Below are 17,570 nucleotides of genomic sequence, written 5' to 3'. Positions count from 1 at the left end.
CTAAGGCTAGAGGTAAAAAAAAAGAAAAGAAAAGAAGAAGCTCCAAACAGCCTTATGCATATTGTGACAATGTACTGAACGTTTGGAAAACCACTGTATGTTTGCACCACTTTGTTTATTCACGCAAAAAAAACAACAAAAAAAACATGTTATTTCAGTGTATTAGATGCTAGAAATCTGCTGTTTTACTTTGGCTAAATGGCACAAGTCGATTTTACATTATTGATGTTTTATGTTTTGTCTTGTTTCATGTTCCACGTTCACACTGCGGCTAAATGAGATTTTTTTTCACTCACAGTTTTAAAGGAGTAGCCTAACAACCACATTTTTAAACCAAATTCACACACGGAACATTTAATGGGACAGTCCACACAAAAATGAAAATTCTGTCATCATTCACTCACCCTCAAGTTGTTCCAAACCTGTATGATTTTCTTCTGTTGAACACAAAAGAATATATTTTGTTGCTAGTAGGCAGTGACGTCCACAGTATGGAAAAAATATACAATGGAAGTCAATGGCTACCGTCAACTGTTTGGTTGCTAACTGTCTTCAAAATATATATTATGTTCAACAGAAAAAAAGAAACACATACAGGTTTGGAACAAATTGAGAATGAGTAAATGTCGACAGAATTTTCATTTTTGGGTCTCTAATATTTTTTAGTCAAAAATAACGGCGTCAGTGTTTGTGGTTTATAACCACTGATCTATAATAGAGAACATTATATTATATTATATATATAATATAGATCAGTGTTTATAACCGCTGTTGCTATGGTGACACTTTCGCGAATCGCAACAGTCTCTGTATAACTGTCAGCCACTTTACGTTCAAGAAAGACTCCTGTATTTCGTACACATACAGAATGATGATTCAGGTGATTCATTTCTCATTTAAATGCTGTTGTTGTTTCCAAAACGTTGCAGTGAGAACATGGCTGTTTTTTTTTTTATCGTGTGGAAAGGACTGTTCGCTTTAGTTTGAATCTGGCTGTTAAGTTACTCAATTCTGAACTGCACTGTTTGTCTCTCATGTCCGGTTTTATGGAGTTATCTGTTAAAGTTGTGGTAATTTCTTTGTGACTGTGTTGCACATCCTCAACTTCCAGACATCACAATCATCCTCACTCATTAACAACCATAGTTTGCCATTGTTTTGTCCCATTTCCTAACTCAAAATTGCCAAAGAGGCTAACTCAAGATTCATTTCACTCGTGACATCACATCCTGTAATGCGAGCTTTGTGTATTTTTGACACTTTTCTGAAATGCTGTGTCACATTTTTAATATTTCCAATTGAATTAGCAGTCCTGTCTGGGCTCTGACAACTTGATTGGGATTTTAGAGCATTCCCATTTCTGAATTCCAATATATTTTTCCTTGTGTAGCTGACTCCACCTTTCAAGTTTCCGGACACCAAGGTGTGAATTGAAGGGGACTCAGGTGAAACTTTATGTGTGAGTCCAAATGAGGAAGAAATTGAGTGAGTATGAAAGAGAAATGCAAAATTAGCACTTAACTGCCGTACCAACCGGATTGTCCAAAGTTGCTCCTACTGCAAAAATAAACTTGAATACGGACATTACTCAGCCGATAAACTGATTTGCTGGTGATGTGGAAATGGACACAACACATCAAATATTAAAACATGAATCAGCATGATATTCAATTTGAATGAATCTCACAAAGCAATGTCATATTTCACCCCAAAATCAAAAGCAAGATTTTGGCATAAAGCAAATGAATCCTATTCTCAGGACTATCAAGATTGCTTGCGTTGTGGCATTATTTTCTAGACATATTTTTGCTGGAAATTCTGTAATGTGGGAAGAAATCATAATAATTACTGTATTAAAATCAGCATAAATTAAATGCAGTACAACCAAGATGTATACTTGTACTCTATATCATTTTCTCAGCATTTTGGGGTGTAATTTGCTTAATTGTCATGACAAATATGTCAATGCATGGTCCTGAAAATAGGTTTTATTTGCTTCTTATTTTGATTTTGGGGGTGAAATGTGAACATTTCTCAAGTTTTTCCGTGAGATTCACTCATTTATGTCTTTAAAAAGCAAGCAGAACTTTGTGGAATCTCTGGAAAACTGGACTTCTCTTTCCTGAGCACTGTGTGAACGTTTTAGTTTTCAATGTTTCCTCTTAAACTGTGGTTTATTTTCATACGGAGAAGGACTTTGCGAGTGACGTTAGCAGAATATACCTAAAAATAGTGCAAAACAAGAGTTTTGATCTTTTTGAACTCTGTACATTATAGAACTGCTGGTTAAAGATTTGTGGCATTTAAAACAAAATGGGTCCAAATGTGGACCTGAGATGGAAACATTGTGGTTGAGAAGAAGTACTTTCATGTAAATCAGCAAAAATATTTTTACCTGTATGTGAAGAATCCAGCTGAATTGAAATCGAATCAATGGTTGATGCAATGATCTTACTGTGAAAAAGCAAACATGTAGCATATTTAGGCTATTGATTTGCTATATGAAAACAAAGAGCTGAATTAAATGTCACTTTATGGCCACCTATCACAAAGCCTAGCTGTCTAGCATCACAACGAGTGTTTTATTTTTTATAATTAGCAGATTCTTTGACTTAATGGAAAAAAATGGGCATATATGCTGCAGTGGAACAGAATGATTTACAGAAAAGGAGAAAAACTGCAAACCCCTCAGGCAACACTTGTCCCTCGCTTCCTCTTTGAATTCACTTGAATTTCTTTTGAACTTCACATAATTTGAGCAAATATTGATAAACAATTTAACACCAATTACATTAGTATCCTCTTTTCTTCCTGGTTGGGAAGAGTATGGGGATGTCAGAAACATACCAGGATCAGGGCAGAATGCTTGCACTTGACAACACAAGATATCCACCTGCAAGAAAAAAAACACGTTATTCCTTGTAAATTATGTTAATAAAATAATTTAATCAATTCATTAAAATCAAATCTCAATTTATTGGTTGACCAATATGGTTTCTCAATGACTGACTGCTAGAAAGCAGGGTGACCGCTATAATGGCAATACCTAAATAATACAATTTTATGCAGCATACACAATTTCTGAATTTAAGTGTTAATATTATGTTAAGGCAAGACATTGCAGGTGAACATGGTAAAAAAAATTTTTTTTAATTTGATTTCACCATACTCCCAAACTGATTAATGTCAGTACATTCAGAAACTTGTTTTGAAAATTGTAAAGTCTAAATATGCAAATAAAGCATTAGCTAAAAGTCCAGTCCAGAAATCTGAACACCGAATGAAGTCAGGTTCAAAATTCTTGCTTCATTTTGTTCAGATTAAGGATATTTTTTTATAAAATAAAAACAAGAAAATACTGTCAAAAGACAGAAAAATCACCATGTTTTTAGGAATAGATGTTTTATAAATCAGGTTACTTATATAAGAACGAACCCCTTGGTTAAAAAAAAAAAAAACTTGATATAGATATGAATAAAACTGTAAAGTTTATGTAAGTGAGATGAAAACTCATTTTGAGACAACAGTCTTTTAAAAATGTGCACTGTAATTGAAATCTATAGAAAAATGTAAAATAAATAAACACATAAAGGTGTATTTTGCATGTTTTGAGTGGTTAGAGAGTCGGACTCGTAACCCAAAGGTTGTGGGTTCGAGTCTCGTACCGGCAGGGATTGTAGGTGGGGGGAGTGAATGTACAGCGACTGTAGTGGTATTGAAGGTACAGGTACCTTCAATACCACGACTCAGGTGCCCTTGAGCAAGGCACCGAACCCCCAACTGCTCCCCGGGCGCCGCAGCAAAAACAAATGGCTGCCCACTGCTCCGGGTGTGTGTTCACTGCTGTGTGTGTGCACTTTGGATGGGATAAATGCAGAGCACTAATTCTGAGTATGGGTCACCATACTTGGCCACATGTCACATAGAAGCAAAACTCAAAATCTCAAAAGACCAGTGCGTGAAAAAACAATGCTTTTTTCTGTAGTCAGAGTACACACAGAAATTGTTCATATGCTTTGTAACTGCCAAAGGGAGTGAACATTTCAGATCTCTGAAACGTACTAATATTTGGATGCGGTAGCAGAGATCCGCCAGGTGGAGGGGCTCCTGGGAACGGGGTGGGTGGGATTTTACCCTGCTGGAAAGCGGCCGCTGAAACACAGATAAAAACGACTTCACACTGGAACACTCATCTCATAAAAGATCAAGAAATGAGTCAAGACAGTTTATATCAAGTATAGATCTATGGAAGCCCGTATCCACTACAAAATAAAAAGGTAATTGTGATATTTCTTCACAATTTGGGACTCTCCCTTGCGATTCTGATATAAAAGTACGAATTTGTAGGATATACTAAGAATCCTTTCCTCAAAATTCTAAGGTCACATCTCTCAATTTTAACTTTCTCAGAATTGTGAGAAACTAAGTCCGAATTATAGAATAAAAAGTCAGAATTCTGAGTATATCTTGCAGTTCTGACTTCTTTGAATTCTGAATTGTGAAGAAAAGGTCACAATTACCTTTTTATTAAATTTTTCATCAATTAGCCTACTTTTTTTTTTTTTTTAAACTAGGAGGCAAAAACAGACCTCCATACATCCATCAGGGTCTTTGTAAACATGGAAGAGCATACTGGTCACTCACTTGTTTTGTCAATGAGATTCTGAGCCTGCTCCTCCATCCATTTCTGATAATAATCTTTCACATTTTCTTTATGTTTCCGTCCGCTGCAGTGTGTCTTTCTGACTGATGGCTGCAGAGATTAAACACACAAACAATGAACATTTCCACAGATAATAATGTCATGTTACACAGCTGAGATTAAGATCAGATTATAGAAAACGTTTAAGTAATCTTACCGAATCGTGTGTCAGGTACGTGTCACAATAATCACAATAAAACCTGAAAGAGACAAAAACAGCCCACCCTTAATTAATATACCATAGAGGTGCAAAAAGTACAGTGATGGTATTTATGATAAATACCATAGAACTAACAAAGTACCATGACTTTGTACCAGTCTTCTAGAAATCATTTGGAACATATCAATAGCATAGTTTTACCATGGAAATCATAGTAACGTTATTCATTTATTGCGTTTTGCTCTTATTGTTAAAAACTGTTTCCTACATCAAAAACGTTATTTAAACAAGTTAATCTGCATATACATAGAATAACTAGCACACTAAATTAAACATTTAATAAGCTAATTAAATGCTGGCTTAGCTTAAAGAGCTAGCTCTAGTCTGAGAAACGCTGTTGTATTTGCAGTGTGGTTTTTAAAATTCCTAAATGTATGACAGATACGGTACTTAATCTTTCACGACTAAAGTGTGTCAGTTTGTTTTGTATATATCGCATAACTACAAAATTAACATAAAGAGAGACTCACTTCGGCATCTTCGCAGCGGAACAGCGCGGGGCGAACACCACCGGAAGTGGAAGATGAGAATCCTTTTACGTCTTTGTTTGGGTTTGGAGCGAGCGCGCATGCGCACTGGCGCCACCTCGTGTTTCGGAGGGAATCTGCCCGTTTAACACGTCACACGGTCACGTTTGAGTCTGACCCCAAAATCAAAACACATTTATGTTTTCATTCATTATGGTGACAGTTAAGCTCATTTCCTCTAACATATTTAAGTTTAATGCCTCCTGACGTATAAAGCATTCTCATACCTGTACAATGACGATAAAGAGCTCTGACCTTGATTAATTCTCATTAATGTAATGAAAAAAACAATTCTGAAATATGTATAGCTTACATACATCGTGGTAGTATTTGCTTACTGTATTAATATTGTTTATAACAAAAAATCGCTCATCAAGAATAATGAAAATCACATTAATTAGCTTCAGTCCTAAAAGGCTTAATCGTCCTTATGCAAAAACTTTTTTTTTTCTTCAGGGAAATATTACCCAGACATTTTCTTGACCGTCTATTGTTTACCTTTTAAGGATCACTATTAATACTTATTTATACAAATACAAATACGTCACTTTGCAGAATATAGTTTTATTCTGGCAAAACATTTGAGAAAATATCTTAAAGCAATAGGTCTTATTCCACGTGTGAGAAACCATGCAGAGCTGCCATGAGATGTTTCACTGTGCAGCTTTAATGTTTCATGTTGTTCAGTCATTCAAAGCTACAAAGTCCCACCAAAAGCGAAACCATTAATAAAGGGCCTGCGACACAGCACAATGACGAACGGGTTGTGTCACCTTTTGTACTTTCGCATCTTATATTTTGAGCCTGGATCATGATAGTTAATATTAAGCCTTTCTATAGTGTTTTATTTTTAGTAGTCAGTATTATGTGGTCTGAACACGTTTTAGAAACAGGATGTTGCAAGGTTAATAGAAAATATACTTTTTAGGAAGTCAAAGCTCACACTTTTGAAAACCTGAGATCATAGAGTAACACAGATATTGCAGTGTCTGATTTATTGCAGAGTAAGTGAAAAAATCTAGTTGATTTCACTTGCCTCATATAACTTCAGAAGTTATATGAAGTTTTAGATTCATATATCACTCAATTACTCATTGCAAACAAATCTTGAGATACTGATTGTATCTGACAGGCATGTGGGTCAAAATCGAACGCAAAATACATTAAAGTAAACATGAGACAATAATTGCGACCCATTTTACTTCCTTAATGTGAGATTTCTGAGAGAAATAGGACATTCAATGACGGAAAAACCTTAGTAGGCAGTAACTTTTAACTTTGTGCTTTGGAATAACATGCTCAATAACATTAACATGCATCAAGAAATCAAACAGGGTCCGCTTTGATTTCATGTTGACTTAAACTCATTTAATAAACTACATTTGAAGTCAATGAAATACTGCCATTAGTAATTGTAAAAGAATGACTTGATAAAACATGAAATCCACAATTCTTTCCAAAGCAATAGGAACCATTATCCAAGTATTCAGAATTACATTGCATTTTATTTAGATAAAGATTTACACATAAGACATGATGCTTTCTGTACTTTTAAAACAGACCATCACTGTCATATTTTCAGTAGCCATCCATGAATGATGAAGAATTGGTCCTAAATAAGAATAATTACAATAGTCTTTTTGAAATGATGCTAATGCCGCCATGATGCTGATTGAGGGAAGTCGCAGGATCATCATGCGATGCAGCATGAAACCCATATGGCACATCTCAACGTCATCCAGAACAACCAAGTCACTTCTGCTCATCCTCCCAGAAAACCACCGCAGCATTAGTCAACAGGCCAGTCCTGCCGATGCGTGACCTCGTACACACCAGCTGTTGCACATCTGTCTCTAAACAGTCCTCATAGGTTGGATTTGGGTGCCGTGTTGACAGGGATGGCTCTGAGCTCTGTCCGCATGCACAAGTACTCGCCTATGACCGCCATGAGGGCCATGCAGGCCACGTTGACCAACCACCATGACAGGGCGACTGGGAGATGGGCGTTATAGATCCAGCAGCCGATCATGTGAAAGAAATGTACTGTCACGGTGAAGTCCAGACACTGCTTTCCACGTCGGATGAAAAACCACAGGCCAAGAGCGCTGAGAAAGAGACACAGAGCCAAGAATGACTTCAGATGGCAGACAAATGTGAGATAAATTATTGGAATAAGATGCCATTAATATAAACTTACCACGTGAGAGAATTCAGAATGAATGCCATCATAGACAAGCAACCCTGTGTTGTTGAAAAGCCAAGAACCTTGACAGAAAGTAAACTAGTTATTTGTAAGTCTAGGTTGACAAGACCGATTTTAGTTATCTTTATTCTGAACCCTATTTGGACAGTTACTTACCTCGTAACTGAATATCTGGTCGAGTGATCTGCTGGTATGGACCAATCCATCAACACCAGCCAACCACAGACCCAAGAAGCTGTAGTAGATGCACTGCATGAGAATAATCTGGGAGATGATGAGGATCGGATCCCAAACGTAGCTGCGGAAATGACTGGCCATCTCGCAGGAGATGAGGGGGACAAACACACGTCCCCAAACCGGCTTGATGGGAAGGTTAACAGGAGCCCCAAGATTTGAGTCTCAACCTGGCAATGACAAAATAATAACAGGGCAGGGTTCCGTTTATTCGTCAGTCCACCAGCAGGAGTACCATGAAAATACCATGGCATATCTCAAAGTACCATGGTACTTTTAGGAATGCCGTGGTACATGTGCATTATTTGTTATTAACCACGAAAACGTAGATAAGCTAAGTATACCAACCCAGATAAAGCGAAATCAATTTTAGTGAAACTAAATAACTATCGCTGTTCAGTATTATTATACAACATACGCACTAATTAGCATTCACACATTCTAAAGTCAAGAATAGTAATGTGTTATCTTTAGTATTTTACAAATATATAAACAGATGTCATTTTACACAAGTAAACACACATATAACGTTAAATCTAAATTACAACAGAAAAAATACGAACAGGCTGTTTGTTAGCATTCGCTAGCTAACCAGCGACTTTGTTGACATCCGTTTGTGAGTATTATAATGCTTTGAAAACACGAACCCCGAATAAGACACATTCGTAGTGTGATCCTGAGGTCGGTGAGGCCGCTGACAGATCGAGATTATGGATAGGTGACGCTTTATTTTAAGGCTAATAATATTATTTTCAACCGGATGCAAAACTTAGAGCCGTTGTTCAGAGCGTGACGTCATCATCTGTGTGTCTCGCGCCGCAGATTCGACACTTCAAACTTCACCGATCACCTCAAAACCGATAATCCCGCTCTTACTCTTCGATTGAAATAACTGGACAAATTATTAATTTTTTAACTGTGTTAGTAGTACCTTGAGATTTAATGTATGCCATGAATTGATATTGTTATTCGATTTAATCTTATTTCACTTACCAGTTTCACATATTTTATAATTTCATAGGCTGTGGAACATAATATAAGGCCTTCTTTTATAATTCAGTGTCATAATTCAATATTATTTAAAATTTGAAAAGAAAAAAAATGAATTTTACCTTGAAAAGCCTTGTCAGAAAGTTGAAAAGTTAATATAAGTTGAAATTTACATACCTGTGTTGGTGGAAAGCAGTTGCTGCGTGGTTGTTAAGGTGTTAAGAGTGGTTGCTAGGTTGTTGCTTAGGTGTTTTGGGTTGTTGCTACTAGGCTGCTTTTAAACATTTGCTAATGTGAGCTGCATGGTTGGTAAGAAGTAGCTAGATGGTTTCTAAGGTGTTCTGAGTGGTTGCTAGGCTGTTTATAGTCATTTTATATATTTGTCAAGCTAACATAATTACCGCTTCAAGATTTCATAAAGATACACTGGCCCTGTTGTGTTCTTGCCAGTAACATTGTGGTTTATTTTTATAGGTTTTTCCACCCGTTTACTTACTGGCATGGTGAAAGTTCACAGTTATTGTCTGTCAGTCACTTCTTCATCATAATTTGCGGTCAGTGTGCCTGCAACATATCTCACATTTGACCAGGGCTTCCTCTTGTTTCGCTTATCTCTGGGATTAGCTGTCACACTGCGGTCAATCAGTTGGTTTGTCACCTGCATGACAAACCAGACATGCTGAGCCTGAGAACTAAAACCTTTGACCCTTGTAGTACACTAGAGGGATTATATATCTCTAACCCTAACCCATACCAACATGTGTAGATCTCAGTAAATGTGTGTGATCATGATGTATTTTGATGATACACCTGTGAATCACATTATCCTAAATTCATTTTCATATTTATCTTGATGCTTTACCAGTTTGCATACAGTTTATTGGAAAAATGGCACAGCCATGCAGGCCATATTAAATGCAAATTCTTACTGTATCTTTACTATTATAAATATACAGTATCTAACTTTACATTTCAGTTAGGCTGCGTGTTATGTGAATTTGCTGTTATCATAGTTTGTTAGCTAAATCTATTGGTATTTTTATTGTAATACACAAACTCTGTTTAACGCATGTACTGTACAGGTAAAAATACTGAAAAAAGGATTATTCTCAGTCATGAAATCTAAAGAATCATCTTTAACAATAATGAGAAAATGGTAAAACATCCAGACTTTAAAGCTGTGGGTTGCCAGGGTGTTGCTATGCAGTTGCTAAGGTGTTTTGGGTGTTGTTGTTTTTTGCACGATGTGAGGTGGTTGCTAGGTAAATACTTACTGGTTTGTGTGTGTAATTTCTGCAATTATGATTGTTTTCAAACAGGTTTCCTGAAGACTCGCCTGTCCACTGTTTTAAAAAGGTATTTGTAATGAGCACAATTAACAATGGAAGGCGACTAGCCTTACACTGTAAGCTGATGAGTCGATATATCCGTATTTTAATAATCCTCTGGCCATAGAGATCTTTAGATGGATGTGTGGAGGCTTTTTAGGTCAGTTAGAATCTGCAATCTCTGACCCAGTTTGTTTGTTGGCTTCCATGGCTGCAACACGCTGTTTTGTCTGCTCTCTGGCAACCCAGGGTGTCAAAATACTATTGGTTAAATGGTCTGTGGGCGGAGTCACACAGACCAAAACAAAAACAGCCATTCCGACATGGAACGCACGTTTTCAAAGTAGAATAACTGGCTGTAGTATTGTTTTTCAGAGAAACAAGTATGTTAACTTAGCATGTTTCCTAAATATCGGTGAATATATTATATCTAGTGTTTTATGCTTTGGTACAATTAAAAAATTACATACAGCACCTTTAATAAATGCAAATTCTTCAATGCATGATATTGATTTTTAATTGAAGAAATTACACTCACATGTGCAACCTGAAGCATTAGGACTGTAATGAATATTGGTTTGTCCAGCTCATTGGTGGGAAATTGGTTCTGTTATTTTCTGTTAAATTGTCCCATTTTACTCTATTCACTAGTTGTTTGGTGTGCATGACAAGTGTAACAAATCATCCAGTGCTCATTCTTAGCCACATCAGGCCACAAAATATTTGTATTATTCAAAAGAGAGATCTTTGAAGCTGCAGAGTTTTTAGCAAACTATCTATCCATAGTTAAACTCACAGTGGTAAATTCACTATACAGTTGCACTGCTTTTACATTCGATATTTCAGTAAAAAAAAAAAAACCTTAACCAGGTGCGGTATAGCATTGCGCTTTGAATATTTAATTCAAGTAATTCTGTTCAGTGCAAACACGCCTCCTTGCTATGCAAATAAGGCTTATTATTGAACGTTCACAAAACTTGCTATTTGCTTGACGCAGTATCGCTGGAAAAGCGATGTTTGTGTACATTTTCGAGACATCGTGGCAGCAGTAATTCATCAAATGATGGAGAAGAGCATTATAACTGGGCATATTTCCAAACACAGTGTAGACAAGTGCGCTTTCTGCATTTTAAAGAGCTGATTCAGGTGCATGAACTGCAGTAATGTCAGATTGCAGTAGTTCGCTGGATCCTCCACTATGTAGAGCACAGAATCAGAATGGAAAAATTGAAAAATGCATTTCATGAATGTTCTGCACATTTTTTGGGTATGTTTGTGTTGTTTCCTGATTTGCATAGTTCCTTTCGCCAGTCAGTTGCTACAACCCAGACAGTGTGTGAAAGTCTGTTCCATATTTTCAATGCCATCAGGCAGCTATTTCGGGCACCCAAAAAAAGTCTGAATAGGGAACTTAAATGGGCAAATCAACTAAATCTGACATGAATGGTCCCATAAAAGTCGTTTCTTATGCTCAAATAGCGTTAAGAAGCTTATATTTCGGGTGGACCAGCCAAAGCGCATATGCAGTCCTACATGCACCTCTCAAAACATTGACTGTTTCTATTACAACCAGAGCTCCTAACGGCAGCTGCAGTAATGCAATGACTTTACGAACTACTGATTGGCTCTTTTATTTAGAAGGCGGGACTTATTCCGCCATATTGCGTGTTGCATTGCATTGTTTGTATATCTAAAGTCTTCAGTCTTAGTTACTTCTGAACTTGGGTTTTCTCTGTGATGGGTCCAAGACCGTGCTGGCTCAGGTTGGCTGATGGGGTTTTACAGAGCACGAATCGCTGGATGATTTGAATCAGCGTATCACGGAAGCGCTGGATGCGGAAGGCATACACCACTGGGTTGAGTGCGGAGTTGACGTGTGACATGAAGATACCAACGTAAAAAGCACTCTTGGGCACGTTGCATGTGGGGCAAAAAAACACAATACTGTTCATAATATGCAGTGGCAGCCAGCAGAGCGCAAACAGAAACAGAACTAGCGCTAATGATTTCGCAAGTTTCAGCTCTTTACGGTAGTACTTGCTGGAGTCACTGGTGGCCTCAGCTCGGCGGTTGAGCTGGCGGCGGATCACACGGAAGATCTCGGCGTACAGTCCGATCATGATGGTCAGGGGCACCACCACCCAAACAAAGAAGTTGAAGTAGACCATATAATCCATGCACATGACGTTGGTGAACTGGCATTCGATGGCCGTCATGCTGACATTAATGGGTGGGGTGCGGTGCCAGCCGGCCATTGGCACTAAACCAGTCAGAAACGAGATGAGCCAGCACAAACCCACAGCTACCCATCCCCGCCTCTGCGTAACAATGATGTTATACCTGTTAAAACAATACAAAGACAATGACATACATTACTTTTTAAAACCAGTGATAACCACAAGCGATAATGCAAGTGTTATTCTATATAATGCACACCACTAATGTTAGAAATATCATGGATTAGCACATTTCGAATGGTCTTAGCTTACCCAAACAGTTGACGGTTGCCATTGACTTCCATAGTATGAAAAAAAAATCCTATGGAACTCAATGGCTACCGGTTACCAACATTCTTCTAAATATCTTCTTTTGTGTTCAACAGAAGAAATATAAATGATGACAGAATTGTCAGTTTGGGTGAACTATCCCTTTAACAAGTTTTCAAACAAGTACTATAGTACTAAGCAACTAGATTTTTAAATTTTTTGAATGACATGTTATTGTCGGGGGTTGCTATGCAGTTGCTAAGGGGTTTAGAGTGGTTTTACTGCATTGCTAAGTGGTTAAGAGTGTTCAGGTAGTTGCTCACTGATCTCTATGATATTCTTTTTTCCAAATATGGCTAGACTGTGGGATATTTTTCTAATGTTTTATCATCCTCCAGGCAAAAATGTAAGTCCAAATTAATATGAAATACTATTTTATTTTATTTATGTTTGTAGCAAAAATGGCAATGAGTCACACTTTCCTTAGGCAGTACATTTTCTAAATCTCTTTATTTATAAGATATAAATTATGGATTTTAAAATATTTGAATATATTCAATTCACCATTCGCCACAAATGTGTTACATAAGCAATTTAAGTCACATGACTTCAAACATCAAGCAAATGAGTGGTTAGGGACGCTGCCAAAATACTATCAAACCAGTGAACATCATTCCCTTTGACAGACAGCAGGGGTTTAATTTAGTTAAAAGCCTTGCATTACACCAGCCTATTGATTTGCATTAAAGAAAGCAACAGATATATTGCTGTCTGGCCAAGAAATATGATAAAACAAAGCTGATGCATTAAAGTGTTATCTCTATCGGACAAATACAAATGTATAAAAACCAATAGTTATGACTTCTGTTTTGATGAGCCATTCTCAAAGCTAAATAGCTTGGTGAACAATTATTATTATTAAATGAAACCATTTATTATACATTACTGTTTTTTTAATCACAATCCTATTGCATGAAAGCAATAAGCTACTCAATGCTATGCATTAAATTACTGCTTTGTGTCATGCAAAGGTCATTTTAAAGGTTATTTCATTGCAACTAAGTTTGTAAAATGCTTCAGCATTTTTTTATGCGTCCAAAAGAGTTGTTTTTTGGTGGACTCAGTCGTGATGTCCTAGAAATGTAAAGTCAGTAAACTAACATAAAATTTGTCATTTGCCATTTTTCTTTTTCTGTTTCACTTCAGCAGTACTAATCATTTTGCACTAATAGACATAAGTTTGTAAAAAAAAAAAAAAGATTTGATTGAAGTATGCTTTACAAGAAAATATTATTGCAACCTTTGTACTCAAAATTTACGTTTAATTCAGTGTGTTACTTGCTGGGTTTTTTTGTGTGTGATTGTGAAATTTGCTAGAAATTTCTCAGTGAAAGTTGTTTTTACACCCATTTTTTTTCACTTTAGTTACAAAACATGGTAAATACATTTGTGTTAATTCTGGTGCATCACCCTAAGAAAGACCCACAAACGTAAACCCTGACATTTTAATTTTAATATTTCAATAATTGAACAACACATTTGCATGTTCACTGATCTCTGATGTCAGGTAATGGTCACACGTCATGCAACTAAACAGAAAATATTTCATATTTATTCAGTGTTTCAGACTCACCTGGTGGGGATTTTGACGCGTAGGAAGCGGTCGATGGCGATGGCCAGCAGGGACAATATGGAGCTTTGGGTGATGATGAGGAGGAGGCAGGAAATGAAGAGGCAGTTGTAAAACAACGTGTTGAGACCCAAACTGAGGACCACCGCCAGTGGAATGACAAGAACGCCGACCGCGATATCGGCCAGTGCCAGAGAAACAATAAAACAGAAAGTCGGGTCTCTGAGAGCCTGGTTCATGCAAACCACCAGGACCACCAGCACGTTCCCAAGCACCGACGCCAGAGCGATAGTGCTCTCGATGGAGATGTACATCAGGTCCACCTTCTCCCAACTCTCCGTTACTGTGAGCGTTGACATCTTCACCATCTGTAGCAGTGGTTCCTCTCACACCATGGCACTGGTTCTTCTATAAGAGTCTCATGATGTCCTCAGATGCAGGTATGTGATGTCATTTTATTATATTACTCAGTGTGTGTTTTTTTTTTAAAGTATTTATGGCTGTCTTTCATACAGGTAGTAGGCTAGGTGAGCTGTCCTGACTAGTCAATAAAAGCCATGAAAAGCACTTCAAAAGTAGTTCTTTGTGATCTGTTGTTACTTTGAGTCGTCGTGTGTCTTGTTCTCTTCATCTTCAGGAACTCCTTCTCCTGTTATGGAGGCTCTGCGGACTGGGAAGGGAGGGGTGGTTCATTCTCTGCAGTACTATTTCTTTGCCCATGGCTCGCCTCGCTCTGTTTCTCTCTCACTTTCTCTCTGTTCGCACACTTTCCAAACCTCAAACAGCAGTGTCATTCATAATTTGACTGAGTATGACTTTTAAATTCCAGTTCAACTTCTGAATTTGAATTAGTGGCAAACAGGATACAGAATGGTAATTTGAATTTAAATTTAAAGAAGTAGAATTTAAATGGAAAAATGGAACATTGTAAGAATTACCTATGAACATTATCATATACACAAGGTAGGGATTATATCCTGAGTTTTAATTTTTAATTTTTTTTATTTTTTAATAAACTGATTTTAATTGTGAATAGTAATTAATTATTTGTTTATATTTTACCTAAAATACCGTTCAAATGTTTGGGGTCGGTAAGATTTTAAAAATATTTTGGAAAAAGTTCTCACCCAGGCTACTATTTGATCAAAAATACTTCTGAATTTGAATTAGTGGCAAACAGGATACAGAATGGTAATTTGAATTTAAATTTAAAGAAGTAGAATTTAAATGGAAAAATGGAACATTGTAAGAATTACCTATGAACATTATCATATACACAAGGTAGGGATTATATCCTGAGTTTTAATTTTTAATTTTTTTTATTTTTTAATAAACTGATTTTAATTGTGAAGAGTAATTAATTATTTGTTTATATTTTACCTAAAATACCGTTCAAATGTTTGGGGTCGGTAAGATTTTTAAAATATTTTGGAAAAGGTTCTCACCCAGGCTACTATTTGATCAAAAATACAGTAATATTGTGAAATATTATTACAATTTAAAATAGCTTTTCTGTTGTCATATATTGTAAAATTTAATTTATTCCTGTGATGTAAAGCTGAATTTTCAGCATCATTATTCCAGTCTTCAGTGTCACATGATCAGAAATCATGTTATTTTGTTCTGATCAGAAATCATTCTAATATGCAGATTTCCTACATTTATTTATTGTTGAAAACATTCATAACATTTTTTTACTAGAAAGTTCAAAAGAAAAGCATTGATTTGAAATATAAATGTTTATATTATAAGTGTCTTTATTGTTACTACATTTTATAATATGAATTCTTATTATTAATTACAATATTAATTCTTTTTGCCCAGTTTGTTGAAATATCTTAGTACTAAATTCCTTTTCCTGTCATTCCAGTTCAAATTCCTCTTCAACATCCCGTGGGTCGTGGCTAATTTAATTCAAATTCACACTCTGGAACTGAAAGCGAGCCAAAATTTCATTTAATTCTGAATCAGGCACATGCACGTCCCAGAATCCTCTGTTTCCTGCCTCTGTCACTTCATGTCTCTATCACTGCATGGAGAGAGACATAATATGATATTCAAATGTTTCTACCCAGAAAATCGGACATCATCTTCATCAAATAAATTTTTCAGTAATGTTCATTGTAGTGTGGTAATGGATTCATCTCAGTACTGAGGGAAGCACTTGCCATGATCGTTTCATCTCGTTCCCTGGGCTCTTCAGCATTATGTGGTTATGATGTCTATTTTAGTCCTCTTGTGCGAAATTGAGATTTGCTTTTTGAGTCATGACACAGAGGAAGATCTTATTGCACTTTCAGAGCTTAGAGAAAGTGTAACTTATGCTTCATTGCGATATCAACTTTGTCTAGATGTCTTAGATGTTTCTACAAAATATTCTTTGGAGAATAAAAACACAATGGATGTAGATCCAGATCAGCTCATTTTTTTTGTGGGAGAATTTATTGAAAAGTGATTATGAAAAATGGCATTATTGAGATTTCTTTTGAAACTGTAGAGGAGACACGTGAGATTTACTGGGGTCTTTTCTTCTCGGGAGAAAAACTCTAAGAAACAGGAAAACTAAGTTAGAGTGTCCATTGTCTCTCCATTTAATCTTGTTATTGTTTAGAAGATACAACTGAGACATTCTTTCCTATGAGAATTTATACCTCACACTTCAGCAGTGCAAATCATTCTGCACTCATTGATTAAAAGTTACAAAACATGGTAAATTCTGGTGCATCACCCTGATGTGGTTTAGTTTAGAAACAGCTCTCAGTTAATCGTCATGTGACATACAGGTAAACAAATAAACAACAAATTCATTTTTTTTTTTTATTATATATATATATATCTTCACACACATTTTTCTTCATTGATGGACATTGGCAAAGATATATATATATACAGTATATATATATATATATATAATGCTTTAATTATAAGCTTTTCATCGAGCCCTAAATTCGAAGATTCTGATTAGTCGGTCATAACAAAGTACTTCAGACAGCTGTGTCATAATGAAATTAAATGGCACTCCATCTTGCCAAGATCTCCTAAAATGTGACCCTGGAGCACAAAACCAGTCATATAGGTCAATTTTTCGAAATTGAGATTTATGCATCATCTGAAAGCTAAATAAATAAGCTTTCCATTGAAGTATGGTTTGTTAGGATAGGACAGTATTTGGTCGAGATACAACTATTTGAAAATCTGGAATCTGAGGGTGCAAAAAAATCTAAATATTGAGAAAATCATCTTTAAAGTT

General features: G+C 36.3%; 3 protein-coding genes across 7 annotated transcripts; all 3 read right to left on the bottom strand.

Annotated features, from left to right (window-relative positions):
• Positions 1-3,970: 3,970 nt before the first annotated feature.
• Positions 3,971-5,482, bottom strand: LOC107744373 (U1 small nuclear ribonucleoprotein C-like). Its single transcript, XM_016557990.1, has 4 exons — positions 5,393-5,482; positions 4,860-4,902; positions 4,645-4,753; positions 3,971-4,152 (listed from the first exon to the last, which is right to left on the bottom strand). The coding sequence occupies exons 1-4, from the start codon at positions 5,398-5,400 to the stop codon at positions 3,986-3,988; spliced, it is 327 nt and encodes a 108-aa protein (XP_016413476.1). The 5' UTR covers positions 5,401-5,482; the 3' UTR covers positions 3,971-3,985.
• Positions 5,483-6,934: 1,452 nt separating this feature from the next.
• LOC107744372 (protein SYS1 homolog) lies at positions 6,935-9,502 on the bottom strand. Of its 5 annotated transcripts, none has more exons than XM_016557988.1 (4): positions 9,373-9,502; positions 7,809-8,056; positions 7,647-7,714; positions 6,935-7,554 (listed from the first exon to the last, which is right to left on the bottom strand). In XM_016557988.1, the coding sequence occupies exons 2-4, from the start codon at positions 7,968-7,970 to the stop codon at positions 7,314-7,316; spliced, it is 471 nt and encodes a 156-aa protein (XP_016413474.1). In that variant the 5' UTR covers positions 7,971-8,056; positions 9,373-9,502; the 3' UTR covers positions 6,935-7,313. The 5 variants fall into 5 exon arrangements, with proteins under 5 accessions (XP_016413474.1, XP_016413475.1, XP_016413472.1 ...); XM_016557989.1 differs by lacking the exon at positions 9,373-9,502 and adding an exon at positions 9,054-9,187; XM_016557986.1 differs by lacking the exon at positions 9,373-9,502 and adding an exon at positions 8,479-8,701.
• Positions 9,503-11,832: 2,330 nt separating this feature from the next.
• On the bottom strand, positions 11,833-14,754 carry LOC107744374 (adenosine receptor A1-like). Its single transcript, XM_016557991.1, has 2 exons — positions 14,324-14,754; positions 11,833-12,544 (listed from the first exon to the last, which is right to left on the bottom strand). The coding sequence occupies exons 1-2, from the start codon at positions 14,686-14,688 to the stop codon at positions 11,914-11,916; spliced, it is 996 nt and encodes a 331-aa protein (XP_016413477.1). The 5' UTR covers positions 14,689-14,754; the 3' UTR covers positions 11,833-11,913.
• Positions 14,755-17,570: the final 2,816 nt, after the last annotated feature.

This window comes from Sinocyclocheilus rhinocerous, unplaced genomic scaffold (genome assembly GCF_001515625.1).
Source record: "Sinocyclocheilus rhinocerous isolate Xijiao unplaced genomic scaffold, SAMN03320098_v1.1 scaffold1488, whole genome shotgun sequence".
NCBI classification, from domain to species: Eukaryota; Metazoa; Chordata; class Actinopteri; order Cypriniformes; family Cyprinidae; genus Sinocyclocheilus; species Sinocyclocheilus rhinocerous.
The sequence above is the reverse complement of the archived record's forward strand: the minus strand, read 5'-3'. Positions and strand labels throughout refer to the sequence as shown.

What these genes read in the sequence shown, in the direction of transcription:
- LOC107744373 (XM_016557990.1), bottom strand. An exon ending in CGTACCTGACACACGATTCG is followed by an intron (nt 4,754 to 4,859) that starts GTAAGATTACTT and finishes TAATCTCTGCAG; the next exon opens with CCATCAGTCAGAAAGACACA. An exon ending in GAATCTCATTGACAAAACAA is followed by an intron (nt 4,153 to 4,644) that starts GTGAGTGACCAG and finishes TCTGTGTTTCAG; the next exon opens with CGGCCGCTTTCCAGCAGGGT.
- LOC107744372 (XM_016557988.1), bottom strand. Translation starts at nt 7,970, where the DNA reads ATGGCCAGTCATTTCCGCAGCTACGTTTGGGATCCGATCCTCATCATC. An exon ending in ACCAGATATTCAGTTACGAG is followed by an intron (nt 7,715 to 7,808) that starts GTAAGTAACTGT and finishes CTTTCTGTCAAG; the next exon opens with GTTCTTGGCTTTTCAACAAC. An exon ending in ATTCTGAATTCTCTCACGTG is followed by an intron (nt 7,555 to 7,646) that starts GTAAGTTTATAT and finishes TCTCTTTCTCAG; the next exon opens with CGCTCTTGGCCTGTGGTTTT.
- LOC107744374 (XM_016557991.1), bottom strand. Translation starts at nt 14,688, where the DNA reads ATGGTGAAGATGTCAACGCTCACAGTAACGGAGAGTTGGGAGAAGGTG. An exon ending in CGCGTCAAAATCCCCACCAG is followed by an intron (nt 12,545 to 14,323) that starts GTGAGTCTGAAA and finishes TTGTTTTAACAG; the next exon opens with GTATAACATCATTGTTACGC.